Source organism: Zootermopsis nevadensis, unplaced genomic scaffold, assembly GCF_977971745.1.
Source record: "Zootermopsis nevadensis isolate Lab colony 2312 unplaced genomic scaffold, Znev_1.0 Znev_ptg000030l, whole genome shotgun sequence".
In the NCBI taxonomy this organism is placed as follows: domain Eukaryota; kingdom Metazoa; phylum Arthropoda; class Insecta; order Blattodea; family Termopsidae; genus Zootermopsis; species Zootermopsis nevadensis.
In genome coordinates this window covers 18,088,725-18,108,684 of record NW_028259162.1, presented here as the reverse complement: position 1 = coordinate 18,108,684, position 19,960 = coordinate 18,088,725, and the positions used below count along the sequence as shown (strand labels likewise).

The 19,960-nt window shown below is 37.7% G+C and overlaps 2 protein-coding genes across 6 annotated transcripts in view; one reads left to right on the top strand and one right to left on the bottom strand.

Annotated features, from left to right (window-relative positions):
• Window positions 1–9,534, bottom strand: part of LOC110840868 (putative fatty acyl-CoA reductase CG5065) — a 20,778-nt gene extending 11,244 nt beyond the window's left edge. For 3 of the 5 annotated variants that reach the window (XR_015537981.1, XR_015537982.1, XM_087359172.1), the window contains exons 1-2: window positions 2,816–3,292; window positions 1,312–1,529 (exon numbers count right to left, since the gene is read on the bottom strand). Coding sequence is in view for 1 of the 5 variants with exons in the window: in XM_087359172.1 (XP_087215298.1) it covers window positions 1,312–1,529; window position 2,816 (219 nt within the window). In the remaining 4 variants the exon portion in view is untranslated. Of the gene's footprint in view, window positions 1–1,311; window positions 1,530–2,753; window positions 3,293–9,382 lie in introns of those variants that run through there. The other 2 variants (XR_015537984.1, XR_015537983.1) reach the window with 2 other exon arrangements.
• Window positions 4,027–19,960, top strand: LOC147872202 (amine oxidase [flavin-containing] A-like). Its single transcript, XM_087359170.1, has 9 exons — window positions 4,027–4,129; window positions 10,265–10,515; window positions 11,145–11,347; window positions 11,820–12,022; window positions 12,112–12,239; window positions 13,769–13,889; window positions 15,163–15,371; window positions 15,983–16,195; window positions 16,985–19,960. Exons 1-9 carry the CDS (start codon window positions 4,084–4,086, stop codon window positions 17,189–17,191), a joined length of 1,581 nt encoding a protein of 526 aa, XP_087215296.1. The 5' UTR covers window positions 4,027–4,083; the 3' UTR covers window positions 17,192–19,960.

Below are 19,960 nucleotides of genomic sequence, written 5' to 3'. Positions count from 1 at the left end.
CCTGAGCTAGATGGAGCAAACAAACTTAAAGTGTGGTGGACGGTTGTAACAGGCTTATTAAATTCCAATAATTTTTCTTATCTTGATTTAAAATTAAAACAGTCTATAGAATCTTAGGTCGTTATAAGTGTTTCGAAGGAAACTGTCGTGTTTGTATCAACTAATTTCAGTAAGAGCTTACATAATCCTTGAGTTGTAATTTACCCGCGGGCTAGCAATATCGATTTAGTAATTACTTGTTTATTTTATCAGTCAAATTGTAACGTCAACTTTATGTACTTTGCCTCTCCTCCTTCCCCTCGCCATTAATTTTCTTCATCCCTTCTCCCCCCACCCTAACCCTAATGTTCATTTCCGATTCAGCTCCATACCTCGGGGCATTTGACATTCAGGTCCTTGCGAGTTCGTGTCCATCTCAATCGGCCCAAAAATTTTGTGAAATTTTTGCCGCACTGGTAAGTAAGTCTGGCCGTTCCGCGATACTTGTAGATATTGACACTGTACAGGTTGCCTCATCGTCTGAATGACCGTCTTCAAGGTCACTGGTGTGACCGAAGGGCAGCTGCTTTGAGTTACTTATCTGTAATGACAGCATTTGACGCGTTCACTTCGGCCATATCTTGTTTTCTGGAATAATTTCTTTTCTTTTTCTGTCATGTATGTTACTATCAGTGAGATATTCTTCTTTTGGGTCTGGCGTTGAGATTTAATATTTTATTGAATGTCGGCCCTTTATTGATTCATGATTTTGGCTTTCCACTCCGGGAACTTTAATTTCATTACTGTGTTACGCGCTGAGCCAGTCGTGATTATATTTATATTCTTCATTTTACAAATAACAGGTCGATAATATTTTATTGTTTTAATTTCTGAGGTGACTTCTGAAAGACCACATATGGACGCATTTTTCAAGTGAAATGCGCACTTTTTCATTTTGAACCTTATCACTCTACGGACGTCATATCAGTTACTTTTTATTATTTGTGTAATTATGCATGGCATGGTGATCATAACTATTGAACGTGGGATAAAAAACATTTTCTGCTATTTCATTAAACAATCTCTGCATTCACATTATAAATTACAACATTCAAGAGAAGCATCACACAGTGGTGACAGCTGTCGGCCGAGATTGAATTCAGTATTATCTCGACTATAAATCAAACATATTTATTACACTCTGAAGAACTGTGACAGAACGTGAGCACGGGAAATGATGGAGAGATTTTCATATGACAAGATTTGGTGTGTCGCTGGTCGAGCTTTATCCTTGTACATGTGCAGGAATAAGGCACAGAAGGTTTTACGTACTGGATCGTTGAACAAGTCGTCTAGACGCGATTCGGCGTCCTTGCCTTTCTTGCTTCGGACCAGGAGGTAGACGCTGCTGAGATGCGGGCACGACCGGAGCAGTTTCTCCACCAGAACTTTGCCCATGAACCCCGTTTCACCCGTGATCAGAACACTGGCGCCCCGGTAGAACTCCTGGATCGTGGCGCCTCGCACTCCGATACTTTCCATGTCTGACACTGCAACACATTTAAGGCAAATTTTGTTCGATTTTATTTATATCCAATGCTTCAAATTAATTAAAACATAAATTTGAGGCTTCCTGAGCGGTGAGAATGTGGTTCGAGGTTTCATGTGTTTTGACGCCTTGCAATTTGTATGTGATTACCAAATTCATGGAGGTGGGGATAGCCTCTAAGGGGAATTCAGTTATACATTGCAGATGGAAGCGACATGTTCCTCCATTGTTGACAAATTTCGAAACTACATGGAAGGTACAGATGTCAACAAATTTTGAACTCGAAACTTTCCCATGGATTAAACATTAACCCTTTGCGGTTCTAAAATTTTGCATAACGTTTAGTATATTATAATATAAAATAAGCAAACAAACAACTATTAAAACTATAAAAAAGACATTATTGCCATACGCGTTTCAATCTCAAGAGGTCATCATCAGTGGCATCAAAATAAATTAATTAATTTAATCAAATGGTTTAAACTGGATTTAGAAATAAATAAGGAGTTTCAGAAAAGTATTTCAAAAGATAGTGCACTAGATGTTATTCACAGAATAGAACTATGCTCTTAGCTATTGATCCGATGGTTCGGTAGCCGTAGAAGTTCTGCGGCGATGTGTGGTTGCGTCGTCCTTACTTGTGAACACGATTCTAGACACTTGTCAGAATAAGAAGAATTTTCTCTCCTGCCTCCTTTCACTATTACAAGTGTAATACATTTGGAAGTACCTGAGGTAAAGTTGGTAATCGGCTTCCTAAGATGTTGGTAGTATTTCGTCGGATTGGCGGATAAGTTGAAATAGCTAAGTATTTCAAATGTAGAAGATTCTCAGTTTGTGGATACTAATATGAATATTTTTATTAATCTCAAGACAAGATAAATTAAAGTTGTATAGTAGGTTACTCAAAGTCACGCTATACTTTATGACCACCTTCTGATGATGTGCCTTGGGGTCATGAAGTTTATATATGATATCAAATAAGGTGGGGTGAATGATCAATAGTCACGAGGTGTGTCATTCTCCTTATGAGAACGACCCCACTCATGAGTGATCTCATTACAGGAAATCATAAAGGAAAGTTGTTCCATCACCACAAGAGGCACATACATAAGCTGTGAGCAATAGCATTGCCAGACCTAACATTAGCAACTACAACAAACAAATGTGAAGACGCTTTCATATTATATCTGCTTAATATTGTAACGTGGGTCGGCGTTTCTACCTGGATTGTCAACCCTGATTTATTCACGTAAAATTAAATCAGTTACAGAGGTGTGCACATACTGTCATCTCTCTACAGCGACAACAAAACACTTCGTGACTCTGTTCTCTGCACACACACACACACACACACACACTCTGTCCTCCGAGTCTATGTGGTCCCTCGAGTTCGGCGCTCTTCACAATCTTCGCTTACAGATCGGCCCGTTGCACCCCACTGGACACACGCTGGCTCCTCGACCGCCACGGCCCATGTACCCGGTGCCTGTTCACGCAGCCGACCTGTCCTTACCCAGCGTCGGCCCGTAGCACCCCAGTGGACACACTCTGGCTCCTCGGCCGCCACGGTCCACGTACCCGGTGCCTGCTCAAGGAGCCGACCTGTCCTTACTCAGCGCTACAACAGACCTAACGCTGGCTCCATTCTCTCGGCTCTCACGGCACACTTCTTTTACGCCCGATTCACAGCTCTGTTCTTTCCGCACTCCCTTTCCAAAAACTCTACTCTCAACACTCTCTCTTTCCAACCATACAACAATGTCATTAAACAGACACAACAATTATAAACGAATACACCAATTCGAAAAGTAACAATGTCTATAAATAGACACAACAATGCCAAATACGACAATGCGGAATACAACAATGTCTAAAAACGATTACAACAATGCCAAACCAAATAATGTTAATAAACAGACAACTAAACTGTTTATTGACATTGTTATGCTGCTCTCAAGGCAACACGTCACAATATCAATACGTGGAATTGGGATCTCTGTCGCACAAGGTTCACAAAGTATTTCTAGGACAACTAGGATAGAACTCGTGCAAAAGCGGCTTGAATGATAATACTGACTCAGTTTTCCAGAACCAGTTTCGCTCCAGATTATGTAAAAATGCAATAAATGCATGGCGGACTCGGTCCGATATTGGACCGCAAAGGGTTAATGGTCTGTGTCTGCTGCACTTGTTTTATTTGCGGTGAATACTACATAACTGGATTTATAACACGTGGAAATTTTTATTGTTATAGTTACAGTATTTTTTCCATGACAAAGGTTTGTGGTTAACTAGCCCGTGATGAGGCTAGAGTTTTTGTTTAATAAACAAAATGATGATATTAGCAGCAAATCATTGAAATGAACAGCTGGTTCCATTTCTTTCCACAGTTCATTTGCCTTTTGTGGGATATGTAATACGTCTTCTTTCAGTAATGTGTGTCATTGTCGTCCTCAACTCGTATGTCGCCTGTCAATATATATATAAGCTGCTCTTTAGTACAGTACAGTCAGACTTCGATAAGGTATTCCACGAGAAGTGTCAACATCAACATGTCCAGTAAGGGACCAGTGATAATAATTGGAGCTGGACTTAGTGGTAAGGTTTTACGGAAGTGTATCCTGGTAGCTTTTCTATTTGCAATATAACCCAACATTAAACATAGAATGTATTTTAGCCAGACTGGAAGAATAGAATCATTAAACCGTGTTGTTGTTATCAGTTGCAGCTCATATTGTTTAAGATCTCAGTTCCATAATGGATAAAGGCAGGCACGTGATTTTGCCATTTCTAGTCAATTAACATCAGAGTTATCCAGTACTCATCCCCAATTGAGATGAAAATCATTAGACTCACATTATTTAATAGTACTGCAATATCTTTAAAAGTTATTAAGTATATTCATGTTAATTGCTGCATGTTGTATGTGGTATGTCTGTCAGACTTGTGTTTACGAGGTGCGATCGGAAAGTTTCAAGACTGTGTCAATAGAGGGCGAACTGGATGTAGTACTAGCTTCTGTCGCTAGGGCGTGCGGCCTACATTCATAGTGAATCAGTGTGCCAGCCGGCATCATCGAATTAGCATTTGTTTCTTAGTTACGGGCTTTTTTTTAGTGCATTACACCGACCCTCGTGCGATTTCGGAATGGCGTGTGCATCAAATTTTGCCAAAGACTCGCCAAAACTGCTACGGAAACCTATGAAATGCTAAAACAAGCATTTGGGGGGTCCGCAATGGGTCGTGCACAAACTTTTGTGTGGCATTCACGTTTTAAAAATGGCCGAACCTCTGTCGATGATGACGAGCGTTCTGGACGACCTTCTTCGAGCACAACGCCCGAAAATGTTACAAATATTCGGCAGGCCATTCACGAAGATCGACGTCGTACCATCAACGACTTGTGCGACATTGTTGGGATAGGCTATGGGACCTGTCAGCTGATTCTAAAGGAAGAACTCCACATGCGACGCATCCTGTCGGAGGAACAGAAGCAGAATCGACTTCTCGTTTGTCAGGAGCTGAAAGATCTTGCAAGAACCGACCCCAACTTCCTTTCTAAGCTCCGTGTGACTTCTTCCTCTTCCCAAAGATGAAAATTCAGCTAAAGGGAAGGAGATTTGAGACGATAGAAGAGATTCAGGCAGAATCGCAGATGGTGCTTGACAGGCTGACAAAGAAAGATTTCCAGGGATGCTTCCAGGCTTGGCAGCGGCGCTGGGATCGTTGTTTTCACTCCCAGGGGAACTACTTCGAGGGTGATGGATGAATTTAATACCTGAGATAAGTGTACGGGTTTTTATACGCGCAGTCTGGAAACCTTTCGATCGCACCTCGTACTTCATGAGAGTTTAAATTTTAGCGCAAGACGCATAGTGGAAGAAACCAATATTAAACATTCATTTAAATTTTACTGTTAATTAAATCTGGTCTGACTAAGACATTGTTCTATTTAAATTTTAAGTTCAAAATAAATTGTCCTAAAAATAATCAGGCAGGATGGGGTTTAAAAAAATCCAAATATCATTAAGTTGTAACCGTCCACTGGTCGTAACCACGTCTCAGGGTGGGTGTTCAGTTGTTTCCCCTTCCAAGGGCCATATATGGTTGCTGGGTCCTAGCTCGTCGGAGGGTGGACTCTTATTTCGGGTAGTGTTAACGGCTTGGTTCATACCAGTCAATAATAATTAGGAAGTCACCACTATTTATTGACACTCGTTCATAATTAAGTTACAGATGTAAATGATAAGTTTATAAGATATCTTAGTCAACCTATTAATCACTTGCGTGCTTTCTGTACCTTCGGTATAGAGACTCGAACCAAGAATGATATAACATTAATTTCCATTGGTGTAAGTGTCCGGGTTCGGTGTGAAGAACCACCCCTTTCTCATGAAAGAGAGAGACTTACAATATCCGCACAACCCGGTTTCCCACGCTTGCTCATAAATGCAACTCTTTATCGATAATAAACAGAATTTACATGCGAGATCGAAGATTAAGTAAATCCTTAAATATGTTTTCTGCTCACGTAACGTAAAGCCTACCTTTAGCACTTGGGGCGGAAGTCCACTACCGTTTCAAACAAGTGGTGCTAAAATCCCAAGTAGTTATCAACACAATAAACATTTTGAGAAGTGTGATGCAGAAGCATGTGTTAAATTGAACAATTCGTGAGGTAACTAATGGTGAAATACAAAAGTGTTAAGCGTAGGCCTTCTGGCGACGTACCGGCTCATCCGGCATTTAAATCGAAAGTGGAGTTTTCGCCGTACATTCTCGCCCGGCTGTAAGCCTAATTTCAAAAGCCCATAATTATGTAAAGAATAACTAATTCTTAATGATGTTTGCAGTGTTCTCTCGTGAAAAAATTGTTCTTTCTATTCATGTAGTGGCAACGTCGCATTTCTTTGATCTGAGCTGGCAACTGTACGTATGATTGCGTGACCTTATGGTTTCTAAATATTGAATTCAACACTTTGTGTGTTTGTTTGTGAATAGACGATAAGCTTCGATGGAGTGTCAGAATAGGTTCAAATGTCAGCCATATCTCCTGTAACGAAAGAGAGGGGAACAGAGTCGAATGAGAGAGAGAAAAAAATCTGAAGTGATTGCAAAGGCTGCCCAATATAACAACGGTACTTATGCAGTGATCATGTATCGGTGTGTCCCAAATAACAAACTTTTAGGACCCCTATACTCTGAAGTATATCAGCAAAGGTATTAGTAAGAAAAGACGGCTGTGATTGTTTATGTGTGATGCATGCAGCTGACCTTCAGGCAGGTAGCTGACTTCTACTGTCCATAACTATGGAACGAATAACGCCTGCGCGATGACCTTGGTCTCTAACTGACGATGTTCCAACCCTGTTGCATCCCCTGGAGCAAGTGCCTGGGAGTCTAAATGTAAATGCGTGACATCTCAGTCACAATGGACCGGCCGTCGATCAGTCGTGTTTTGACAGACGCGGAGCAAATCCTGGTGCTAGATGAAGTTTTAGAAGATGAATCTTCAAGTTAATTTTCTTCTGAGTCTGAAAGTGTAGTAGACATTGACTACACTCAGTTGGTAACAACTGAACGTAATAATTCAGATAGTGACAGTGACAGTGGTAGTGCCGAGAGGGCTGAAGTGGGTGTTGTGTCCAGCAGGTTTGTGTGGAGTGACATACACTCATTTACTGCTTCAAGAGAAGCATTTTGCAATACATCTGGTCCCCAGTTCGACACTGCTGGACTAGATATCGTGAGTTCATTCGAAAACATTTTCGATATAGCTCTAGTACAGCTCATTGTAGATGAAACCAACAGATATGCTCAGCAGGAAATTTCTAAAAGTACCCATCCTCTCACATTTCGCTCTAGGATTAGGAAGTGGCAAGATGTCACAGTAGACGAAATTTACTTGGTTTTGGCTGTATTTATGGCGATGGGCATTATACAAAAGCCTACGCTTGCATCATACTATGCTAAGAGCCGGCTGCTGTTCACTCCCTTTTTTCTGAGACTTTACCTCTGGAAAGACTAGAGGTAATTACCAAATTTATGCATTTTGCAGACAACAGTAAGCAAAATGAATATCAAGGACCTTCCAAACTTTTAAAAATTTATCCAGTCATTCGTCACCTGAATAACAAGTTTCAAAATCTGTATCTTCCATCCCAGAACATTGCGATAGACGAGTCCTTGACTTTATCGAAAGGTCGTTTGTCTTTCAAACAATACATACCCCTCAAAGCTGCCAAATTTGGCATAAAAACGTATGAACTCTGCGAGTCTAGCTCTGGCTATGTGTGGTCTTTTCTCGTGTATACTGGAAAAGACATGGAACTGACGAATCAGTTTGTGACTGCAGAAACAAACAAAACTGCGGCAATTGTAGTCAAACTGCTAGAACAACTTCTTGGTCGTGGACACACAGTGTGGATGGACAATTTCTACAATTCTCCGGATTTGGCACGTTTCATAAAGTCCAAGAGAACAGACTGTGTTGGAACTTTACGTGCCAACAGGAAGAATGTCCCTCCTGCAGTGAAGAATAAGAAATTGAACAAAGGAGAGCACTGTGGCCAACACTCTGGAGATGTAGCAGTTCTCGCGTGGCAAGACAAGAAGAGAGTCACCATGATATCTACATACCACAAAGATGATATGCGTGTGACTGTCAACAGAGCCAAGCAAGAAGAGAAAAAGCCTCTGGTAGTTCTTGACTACAATAAACACATGCATGGAGTTGATCTGAAGAAACGATGCTCCAGCCGTACTTGCTGGAACGAAAACGAGGAACAAAGTGGTACATGAAACTATTCAAAAGATTGCTCAATGTATCAATACATAATGCCATGGTCATGTATCGGTCTGTTCCAAGTAACAAGAAAATAGACACCTTGAAATTCAGAATTCTTCTAGCCCAAGGCCTCGTAGAAAAACACGGTCCCAGTGTTCCGCGTCCTTTATCCGTCCGTCCGCCACTTGAGCCCCCACCTAAGAGACTCTCAGAACGACATTTCCAGGAGCGTATACCACCCACAGGCAAAAAGGCAAAACCTCAAAGGAGATGTGTGGTGTGTACGAAACACGGGAAGAGGAGAGACTCTCAATATTGGTGTATTGAGTGTGAGGCAGCGTTGTGTGTAGATGGGTGTTTCAAGATGTACCACACCAAACCCAACTTCTAATCCACCTGCTTCCATTGCTCACACACAGGGTGCTCATGTTATAAGGTAAGATTATAAAACCATCTATTAAGAGGATTTCAGTGAAATTTCATTATTGTCTCATATAGTTTAAAAGTTATGATAAAAAAGTGTTTTAGAGCAAAATTTAAATGGACATCGAAACAAAATTACCGCTGTACGAGCTCAACTGCGGTATTAAAATCTCCAGGAGAACGGGTTAATAAATCGATATAAATAATACATGTCCTTATAGAGAGATATGATTAAATATACAGAATTAATTAACGAAAACTAAACTAATGTCCGATGAGCGGTTACAAAGTATTAGTCTAATTTGTACACTATAATTTATTTATTAATATTTTATGAAACGTATAACTGTCTGTTGTCTGTACTAAGGAAGAAGGGAAATTTTTTATACTTTTTTCATTGGGCATTTTATATAAACAATCAAAATAAATGACAAATTAAATGTCTGGAATGAGAGTGATTTGCTTGGGACAAGTATAACCTTGGTGTTACTAGGACTGAGGTCTCATAATACCTTAAAATAGTTTGCGGATGCTTCCCTCTGTATTCCTTCCATTTCATTTACAATCATCTTCAATATCTCAATCTGTGCTTCATAACCTCAGTAGTTGATACTGGACAAAAACTAAGTGATCTAACAGACCTGAGTTTGAAGATGGCTGTCTTCTGGGTTGTTGGAAGGTATAGTCTGGTAGAAGTTTACGAACGGTTCACAGATCCTTGCTGCCTCTATCATCAGGGCAATGAGTAAGCCACGCACTTCGAAACAGAGTTACGGGAAGAGCTTGGCCTAAGCAGTGGGGACTGGCCTGGGATACAATACGAGCGAGAGCATGCCACAGTCTGCCCAGCAGGAGGGATAAGGCTATGACAGAGAAACAGAGGTCAGAGACGGCGACCCTTATCAGGGCACCTCTGGGTCCGGCCGGTAGTTCACCAGACAAATGGGAGGTGTGGGAGGAGAATGGAGAGTGAAAATAAGGACTGGCCACTGCTGAATATTACCTGGAAATGCTGTATTTGTTCCTCCTTATGCCCTTTGAGAGTGGGGGAAGGGCTTTCATGACCAGGTCAGGTGAAGTCCTTCCTCCTTGTTCAAGCTGTTTGGATGTAGCTCGATCTTGATGGACTTCGCTATCATCCGGTAGATGTATCTGGATTTGGTGGACAGGATAGTGGTGTCTTGTATTTGAATACGTTGGCCCAGGTTGACACTGTGTTTGGACATGGCAGTTTGTTTGGTTTCTTCAGCCAGATATGGTGCTGGTGTTCCTTGAGTGGTCTCTTAGGAGCGGCTGGTCTGCCCAATGTAGACTTTACCACATATACATACATTTATTAACTTTTTTCACAAGTAAATATTACCTACCTAACTAATATTACGGAAAATAATATATACTTTCCCATCAGCCATGAGTAACCATAAAAAGGATTGTGATATTTCTTGGTATTTAAAGATGATTATGTTACATTAAAACTGAGTGAAACTTGTGTTTTACAAGTCATCAAACATAATGTGTATCAGGTTTAAGTTCCGCAAAACTGCTTCATGAGCGTGGCGTGGAGGTGGTGGTGCTGGAAGCCAATGACAGGGTGGGTGGTCGTACTCTGACACAAACACCATCAGCAGAGGCAGGAGACCCACATTATGGTTGGGTTGACCTTGGAGCCTCTTATGTTGGTCCCACTCAAAATCATGTCCTGCGATTGTGCAGAGAACTGGACTGTGAGACATACCTTTGCCGAGATAACCATGACAGCATATATTTTAGCAAGGTAACTAATGTAGCCTATTATATGTTATGGTTTCGTAGTCACACAGGATCATTTTTATGAGTACAAGTAATATTTTAATTTCTTATTTAAAACAGAGTTGATACCAGATTTCTTTCTAAACAAATACTATATTCTGCAAATGTTGGTTCATGCTTTAAGGTTTGTGTGCTGTGCAATAAAGAAAATGAAACTACAGCACCTAAAACCAAATTTCAGCGATCAATTTTTGTGTATTTTTTTCACAAAGTACTTAAATTAATACATCATGTTTGTATTTTATCTGAAAACAACCCAGGAGATTGTGATAAAATTTGATACTTTGGGTGAGAAGTCCACACAAATTTTTCATGCAAATTTATTGGTGCAAATGTGGTAAAATATTTAACCAATATATCATGTGCTTCACATACAAAATTGTATTAAAAGTTACAGACAGAATTTCTAGGCTGATATAATGGAAATAATACTGCACTTTTAGTAGGAGAAACACATACAATAGAAACAGTTGATTGAAAGTTAATAAATACAACAGCTCCTTATAATTGGTAAAAATTTGTATCAATGCAACCCACAAAATTAACTTTAAAAACGTGTTTTAATTTAGTCCCGTAAAAATCTGTTTATTTTAGGGAAAAAAATCTTGTTACTCAAATTTATGGCCCACATTCTGGTGGAGTAGCCCATTAGCAGCATGGGATCTACATTCTACTATTCGTAAGCTAGATAACATGGCACTCCAGGTACCTGTTGATTGTCCCTGGCAAGCTCCTCATGCTGTTGAATGGGATAATATCACATTAGAGGAGTTTCTGAAGAAACATTGCTGGACTAGGTAAGGAGACATTCCTGGACAAATTTTCTGACTAGTGAATTTTAAAATTCTATATAAAGCAGTGTATCCAGGTGGGGTATGTGAACAACGTGTCTAAATAGTTTTTGTGCTGTGTGACGGCTTTCTGAATAGTGCTTTTATTAACTAAATGCCAAAATTTAATCAGGCTATGAACATCCAAAGGGGAGATTTAATTCTGGTATGATAAGATTTAACAAAGAAATTTATATAAAAGTACTATTAAAAGACATGAAAATGGATGTACATAAACTTAAAGTGACACATGTTATTTAAAAATTATTTTTAATAATTTTTACAATAAGATGAGATTATATCAATTCCATAGCAGAGATAAAAAATTTTACAAGCCATCTAGAAATGTATCACCAATTTCTTCACTTATTTTTTAAATTTTATTAATGAATATATAATCTTTTGTCTGTTCATACTAACTGGTTTGCACTGTTGACAGGGATGCAAGAGAATTTCTTGAAGGTATGGCTGTTACTACCAACACTGCTGAAGATCATGAGATGTCGTTACTCTTCTTTTTGTGGTATTTACATCAGGCACAAGGTGTGAATCATATTTGGCATGTTAAGGGTGGTGCACAGGAATGTAAAATTATTGGTGGTTCTCAGCAACTTAGCATCAAGATGGCAAAAAATCTTGGAGGTATACAGTTAATTTTCATTCCTTTAGTGAGTAGAATAAAATGTTTCCTTAGTTATGGCTGATTGAAAATTGTATTTTTCATTTTTCAGATCGAATTCATCTGAAAAATGCAGTGGTACAAATAATTCACATGAACGATGGTGTGATGGTCAAAACACTGGATGGAACTGTTTTCAATGGCTCACATGTAATAATGGCTATTCCTCCATTTGCACATGTAAGTAACATTTACAGCAGTAATTTATTTATCTGAAAATCCAGAAGCTGTGGGTGCAAATTAAGTGGGTTCCCCCCAGTGCTGTGTGTTGTTAGTACTAAAGGAGATAAAACCATCCATTAATATATGAGACTGAATTTGTTCTCAGTATTCTAGGAGCATAAACAAGGATATTTCTGCCATTGGAGTTACATTATGTAAACTGTAGATCATCTTGTATACATTAATTAAAAGGTATAGGTTGTTGTTGTTGTTTCTCGGCTCTACAACCCTGTTGTGGGTTTTCGACGCCTCCTTTCCGGAGGTTTCTTGTTCTTGGTCATGAAGTAGTGAGTGACCAGCCCACTGACTCTGCACAATTTCTACTCAATCCTGATTTGACTGCCAGAGCCATCTAGCAGTTAATCAGGAGACTTGTGTGAGGAAGGATGTCGCTGAATTTTGCTTAAGAAACATCTTGTATGATACTCGTAATGTTCTTTTACGTTCCGTATATCTACGACATGGGACCGCAGGCTTTACTTGCCCTCTGAAGGAAGTTGTGCAAACGATTATTACCACCCTTAAAAATCCATTGACCTCAGCCAGGAATGAACCCACGAACATTGGGTCCAGTGGCGAGCACGCTAACCACTAGTCCACCAAGTGTGACAAAAGTTAAAAGTAAATGTAAATATAAAGTTGTCTCTGATGCTTAACCAAGCACCATATCAGACATACATATGTGGGAGTAGTCATAAATCTCCGTGTTTTATCTCAGCACTAGAAGTAGGTGAGTGATCAGCTTCAGCATTCTGGAGGAATATGGTTCTTCTCATTCCTTCTTTGCACATGAAGGTTCCTTAAAACAGTTATGTATCAGAGCAGTGAGATTGTTCACACAAATTCAGTTCTGTTGGAAGGGAATTGGCTACATTATAAGTCTCTTTGATAAATGTAGCAGATGTAATAAACATAATCCTTTCAGAACCCCTGTACAGGGAATTTACAACTTTTATATAATCTGTATATTGATTTTACACTGCATCCATTCCCTACAAATCATTTAAAAGGCATTTGGTCGCTCGACACACAAATATACACACAGAGGTAGAAGCTAGGAGTGTCTGTTCAACTTTATCCTGGTCATATGCATTTATTTATTCATTTTTCCCTAAATGTATTAATTTTATTTCTGAGACCAACTGTATTATGCTATGTAACCAAGAACTTGAATTAGTTTCACATATTTTCTATTACATTTGTCCGTTTGCCATTTAACAAATGGCACTTACATTGTTTAACATTCAAAATGTTAATTTTACTAATAATTAATTAATCATATTGCCTTGTATATTTGCATAATTCACAGAAGGAAACTAATATTTCAATGTAGGATTTGAGGTTTTCATGGCAGTGAGTCTGAAGATGGCTGTCTTCTGGGCTGTCGTGCCATGTAGTTTGGTAGAAGTTTACCATCGTTCCAGAGGTCCTTGCAGCCTCCATTATCAGGGCGATCGAATGACTTCATGTACTGATCTTTCTTTCAGCTCAAAATATATTTTGATCCTCCACTGCCATCACTACGTCACGGACTAATTCAACGATGTCCTATGGGAATTGTTCTCAAATGCACTGTATTCTACAAGAGAGAATTCTGGGTAGAAAAAGGTGAAAGGATTAACATACTTTAATGCATTATGATGAACCCACATTTCTGTGGTCTCACATACGCATTTTTTATATTCGTGAACTAATATGCATGCTGTTGTTTATATACTGATGTGGTTTAATTTATATCGAAACTCATTTTTCATAAACGAGGAGGCTGTCAGGGGGTCACATTAATCTTACCAGAACATTTCAATAAGTTACAAATTACATCAAAAATTTGTAGATGTGATTATTCCTTTACTCTTACTTGAAGCTTAAAAATAGTTAAATCAGTCATGAAAATATTGCGTAACACACAATCTTTAATAGACTAAAATTGTTCCTTCTTAAACCAGCACTGATTATCTTTTTTGAAAGGTAACCAAAGTGAGATTTGATCATTTGACTACCTGCACACAAGTCCATGAGATAAATTGCATGTTGCTTTTGGAATGTAACATTAAATACCTGAATATGATGTTAATACATTTTTAGAACAGTAAATGAGTGAGCTAATGTGCTGATTTTTATTATTCATTGGAGATCAACTTACTGTTATCTAAATATGATCCACTTGCTTATATATATGTTTATTTCTTCATAATGTTTTCTGCTGCACGTCTATGCTAAATTAATATTTTAATATCATTACGTATGTAGAGAAATATAAGTTAGTGTCCATAAAAAGGTCTTGAATAGTGACAAGGATTGAACCCCCAAGTATTTTACATATTTAAATAAAGTTATGCCCCACTTAATGGTACCTGCACCTTGTCGTGGTGGTGGGGCTTGAGTACCTCAGTGACCCCAAGAACTACTGGTAGGGCCACCCTACCCAGATTGGTCGAGGGGGAGAAGTCAGACAAGAGACAGGTACCCTGGTCCTCCAGGTTGGGGGTTGGTCGCAAGGCTAACAACCTTGCACCGTAAAAAGGAAGATGTTTCGAAACCTCAATAAAAGCCTCGGACAGACAGACCTAACAGAGGACCGAATGGAAGAGGGAAATTGAGGAGGCCATGGACCGAATACGTACCGGAGAGCCATAGAAGAAGAAGAAGAAATAACCATAGGATTATGTGTAACTGGAAAAGACCATGTCAAATTCATGGTCTTTCACTATCAGGCTTAATGTTAAGACACCTGCAGTTAATGTTAGGGATTTTTTTTTATAATGCAGTCTTTCTGAAATCAGTAGCAACTGCAGTCCAGAATTATACTTTGTGGATAACAGAAGAAAGCAGTAACATGAAAACTTGCCAACTTCTTCTGTGGGTATTGTTATCTGTTTAGGATATAATGGATTTGTGTCCTGTATGGATGGATTTGAGGTTGTTGGTAATGTCCATGAGGACCGAAAACCAGGTATATCTCTCTATGGACTCACTTGCTTCATTTATGGAAAGCATGCCATCCAACTTAAAGACATGGAACAGTCTGCTCGCAGAGATTCCATCTGCCGTTCGCTTGCCAATTTTTATGACAGTCAAGAAGCTCTTGAGGTATGTGTGTAAACCAGACAAATATGGAAATATTTAGAAAAATAATGCGCTGTTAAAGAGAACTCATCTTTTATTCTTTAATTGCAACTGTATCATACCTGAAGGTATCCAATGTTCTTGGCATTGGCAACCCTGAGACAATTCAGTTGCCATTCTGTATATTATAATGAGGTGGCAGCCATATAATAATGTGGTTATTTGTTGATTATTATTCTTACTGTGTTGCTGTTCATTCTTCCCATCTGTGAATATCAAATTCAGTGGGCTCTCTAAACTTTATTTGCCATCAAGTTGATGTTAAGATGTTTAAATGCTGCCATTAAAAATCTTCCTCTTAAATATGTGTTAATTATATAGGATAATAACAGTTTGTGAGGATTACTCTCTAATTTATTTTAAAATTCAGATACCTAAGTATATTTTTTGGTCTTTATCACCAAGTATTAACCTGAGAGAAAACTGTCTTTTATAAAAATTGTAAGGATCTCTAAGATACAAATGTAATGGATATTAACTTCCTGCTATTGCCCTGCTATAAAGCTCATGTTTAAATTAACCAGGCTCTATTTTTGTTACTAATAAAGTGTGTTTTATTGCATTGTTGGTTTCAGTCAGTATATTATGTGGATAAGTTGTGGTTAGAAGAACCGTATATTGGTGGCGGTTACTCTAGCTACTGTCCACCAGGTGTCCTCACTAGATATGGGCCAGCAATACGAGAACCAATTGGAAACAGAATTTATATTGCTGGTTCTGAGACTGCATTAGAGTGGACTGGCTACATGAATGGAGCTATTGAGGCAGGAGAGAGAGCTGCCAGAGAAGTATGTGGCTTATTTTGATGGTTTAATTAATATAATTTAAAAAAAAAAAAAAATTATTTATAAGTAATTTAGCCAAATTCAGTGTATAATTTATAGGCTGTTGTATACAAATTCACAAAATATTTGGATGTACAATGTATTTAACATCATTTCTGCAAAATAATTATGATTCTGCATGTCAATTTAATACCAAAACTTGATTGTTTGCTTTAGCTGGATTCTGAAATTTCTGTTCCCCAAGGATTTTGAATTGTTACAGGAAATGACATTGCAGTTCTAGTTACTTTCACTCCATTGAAGACTTTGACCCTGTCCTATGTAATTTAATGTGAAGAGTAAAGTAAAATAAAGGTGTCTCACTACACGCTATGTACATTTGGGGGGGGGGGGATGGAGTTATAGTTCCCACTCTTTCTTAACCTCGGCACTAGATGAGGGTGAATGGTCAGCATTACAACCTTGACATGCTTTACCCCTGGGAAAGGACCATGGTACCCATTGGATATGAGGCTGAGTGGGCCCCAGAAAATCTTCTGCCCTCGCCAGGGATCAAATCCAGTCGTCCAGCCCATAGCTAGTCACTGTACTGACTGAGCTCTCCCAGCCCCTAATTTAATGTGAAAGTAAAATAATAAAATATCTATTAACATTTACAAATATACTTTGCAGATTCTATAATATTTTACTATCCTCTGTCTTGACCATAATACCCAGAGAAAGTGGAATACCTTTCTATTTCATACCTGTTCATGTCATAGTAACACTGATTTTATGTTTCTCACTTGACAGGTACTGCATGCACAAGGAAAAATCTCAAAGAGTGACATTTGGGTGAAAGAACCAGAATTCTCTGGAGTACCGTTAAGACCTCTGCAGCCATCATGTTTGGAGATATGTCAACTCAACTTTGAAACAATGTTGACAGTTACTGCCCTAATTATTGGTCTGCTTGTAGCACTATTTGAATGGATACAAAGTACCATATACTCTAGATAAATTCTTTGAGGTTGGATATGAATAATGGACACACATATTGTACTGAAGATGCAGCTTTCAAACTAACAGACAATGTGCTAAAATCTGTTAACCAAAAAATGCATGTTGGATGAATTTTCTGTGATTTAGCTAAAGCTTTTGACTGTGTAAATCATGAAATTTTGTTTTGATAAATTGCAAGGAATAGCAGCGCAATGGTTCAGATCCTATTTAACAGATAGAAAACAAAAGGTCAAAGTAAAAGCACTTAAAAACAAACAAATTTTTTTCTCAAACTGGGGAACAATAAAATATGGAGTTCCCCAAGGGTCAATTTTAGGGCCCTTGCTTTTTATAATATACATAAATGACGTGCTTCCAACAATAAAAACAATAAATACTTTAACAGACCCCATAACATTTGCTGATGACACAAGTGTCATAATTTCTAATAAAAATTTTGATGATTTCTGTTCAACATCAAACATAGTTCTGTCTCATATGAGTAAATGGTTTACTGCTAACAAGCTGGCCCTGAATCTAGATAAAACGAATATAATAAAATTTATAACAAATAACTCACCACAGCTTGCTTTAAGTATTGGTTATAATGGGAAGTATATAGAAGAGTCAATAAACACAAAATTCTTGAGTTTGCAAATTGATAATCACCTAAATTGGACTAATCATATTGATATAATGATACCTAAGTTAAGTGGCGCATGTTATGCAGTTAGATGTCTGTTGCATGTCAGCAACACTGACACACTCAGATCAGTATATTTTGCCTATTTTCACTCTTTAATGAAATATGGCATAATTTTTGGGGGAAATTCATCAAGCAGTAAAAAAAATATTCACTTTACAAAAGAAAATTATTAGATTATTGGCTGGTGTAAAACCTAGAAATTCATGTAGAAGTCTATTTAAGAGATTAGAGATCTTAGCTCTTTCCTGTTAATACATAATCTCATTAATGAACTTTACTGTAAATAACCAAGAACTCTTTTAAACTAATTCTGCTGTACACAGTGTCAACACAAGGAATAAAAATCAGCTTCATGGACCAATTGCCAACCTCTCATGCTTTCAGAGTGCATATTATGCAGGGATCAAAATTTTCAACAGTCTACCAATAAATCTCACAAGTCTTGTAAATAAGAAGGAACAATTTAAGGTAGCATTAAAAAGATTAAATTACACACTCCTCTTACTCTGTCAATGAATTTATGTTGTTTACAAATAAATGATAAATTTCTCTTGTGTGTAATGGGTAGATCTATATGTGCCTTATCATTTCTCTAGGTGAATACTTTGTTTTGTATTATGTGAAATTTATATAATAGTACGAATTGTACTTTATAATATGTTAAAATATATATTAAAAGTTTACAGTCACTCACAATTATAATAATAATAATAAAATAGTATTAAAAGATTTAAAACATAATTTAAATACACTACTAGTTTCGGCTACATTCAGCCATCGACGGGTGTATGCTGTATAAACCTATCACCATTTTACTGATTTATAACGTTATTCATATTTCACTGTCTTCATTCTTGATGGTGTTCTTGTTCTTTATCGTTTCTTGTTTTGTTGCACTATCATTAGTCCTTACTAGGTTTATATTTTGTATTTTGTGTTGGCATCGTTTTGTGACCAAGAAGCAATATCCCACTCGTAGTATGTGAACGGAGAACACTGAACTGTATATTTTATAATATGTATTGTATTATTATTATTATTATTATTATTATTATTATTATTATTATTATTTTTATTATGACTTTTTCCACATTCTATCGTCATCTGACTGTCTTATGGATCTATGGAATGTAAATAAATTATTATTATTATTATTATCAAAACAAACATGATCACAAAATGAATCTAATGTGCCAGGTGCTATATGTTAAAATTACTGTGTGAAAATTTGTCAGCTTGTACTGATCTGTGTGTATCTTAACACTGTAACAGTTACAACCATAACTGAGAAGTGTGTCAGTACATCCATTTACTTAACAGAACGAGGGTTTATATCTTTTTTATTCTCTCTGGCCATACCCCGAGAGTCAAGAGAAATTGACATACTTCAGAGGTATGAATTTGTCTCTTCAGATCTTAACCAATCTGTAAAACAGTCAGTTCTAGCTAATTTGGAGTTCTTCAGCGACAAATAAGTCCAAGTAAACATTTTAATTTCATTTTCCACTTTGATGAAATTAAAAAATAGACTACAAAATTCTTGTTGTAGTTTCCTAAGAGTATTATTGTACTTACTGGGAGTGGTAGACATGTGTATTTATTGTAGAACAGGAAAATATATAAATATATTTTCCTCAACCGGACTTGAGAACGGGAAATGCCTTTTAACAGCCTGCACCATTTTATACAACTCATGAATATGGAGTTCGTTTCTTGCTTAGTTGGTCTACATTGTCACAAAGGAAAGTGAGATTAGTATTGAAACTTTCATCTTTCAGTTGTAGGAATATTTCTTCTTTTTATTGTGTGTCCATATTTTTTCAAATAAATTCTGTAATCTCTTTATGACTGTATCAAACCTCATCAGTCAAGAACTGGAGTTCTATGGTGCATTATTATATTGGTAGTTCATATCTTCTAGCAGGGAAATGAAATATGTGTGATTGAAACATTTTGCTAATACAAAATTCACATGTTTTACACCTGTTCATATTACATGATGCCTAATCAAACTGCTTTGAAGTGTAACTGCGGGTAAACTGTATGTAAAAATAAATATTCCTCCTTCTACACCTTAAAAA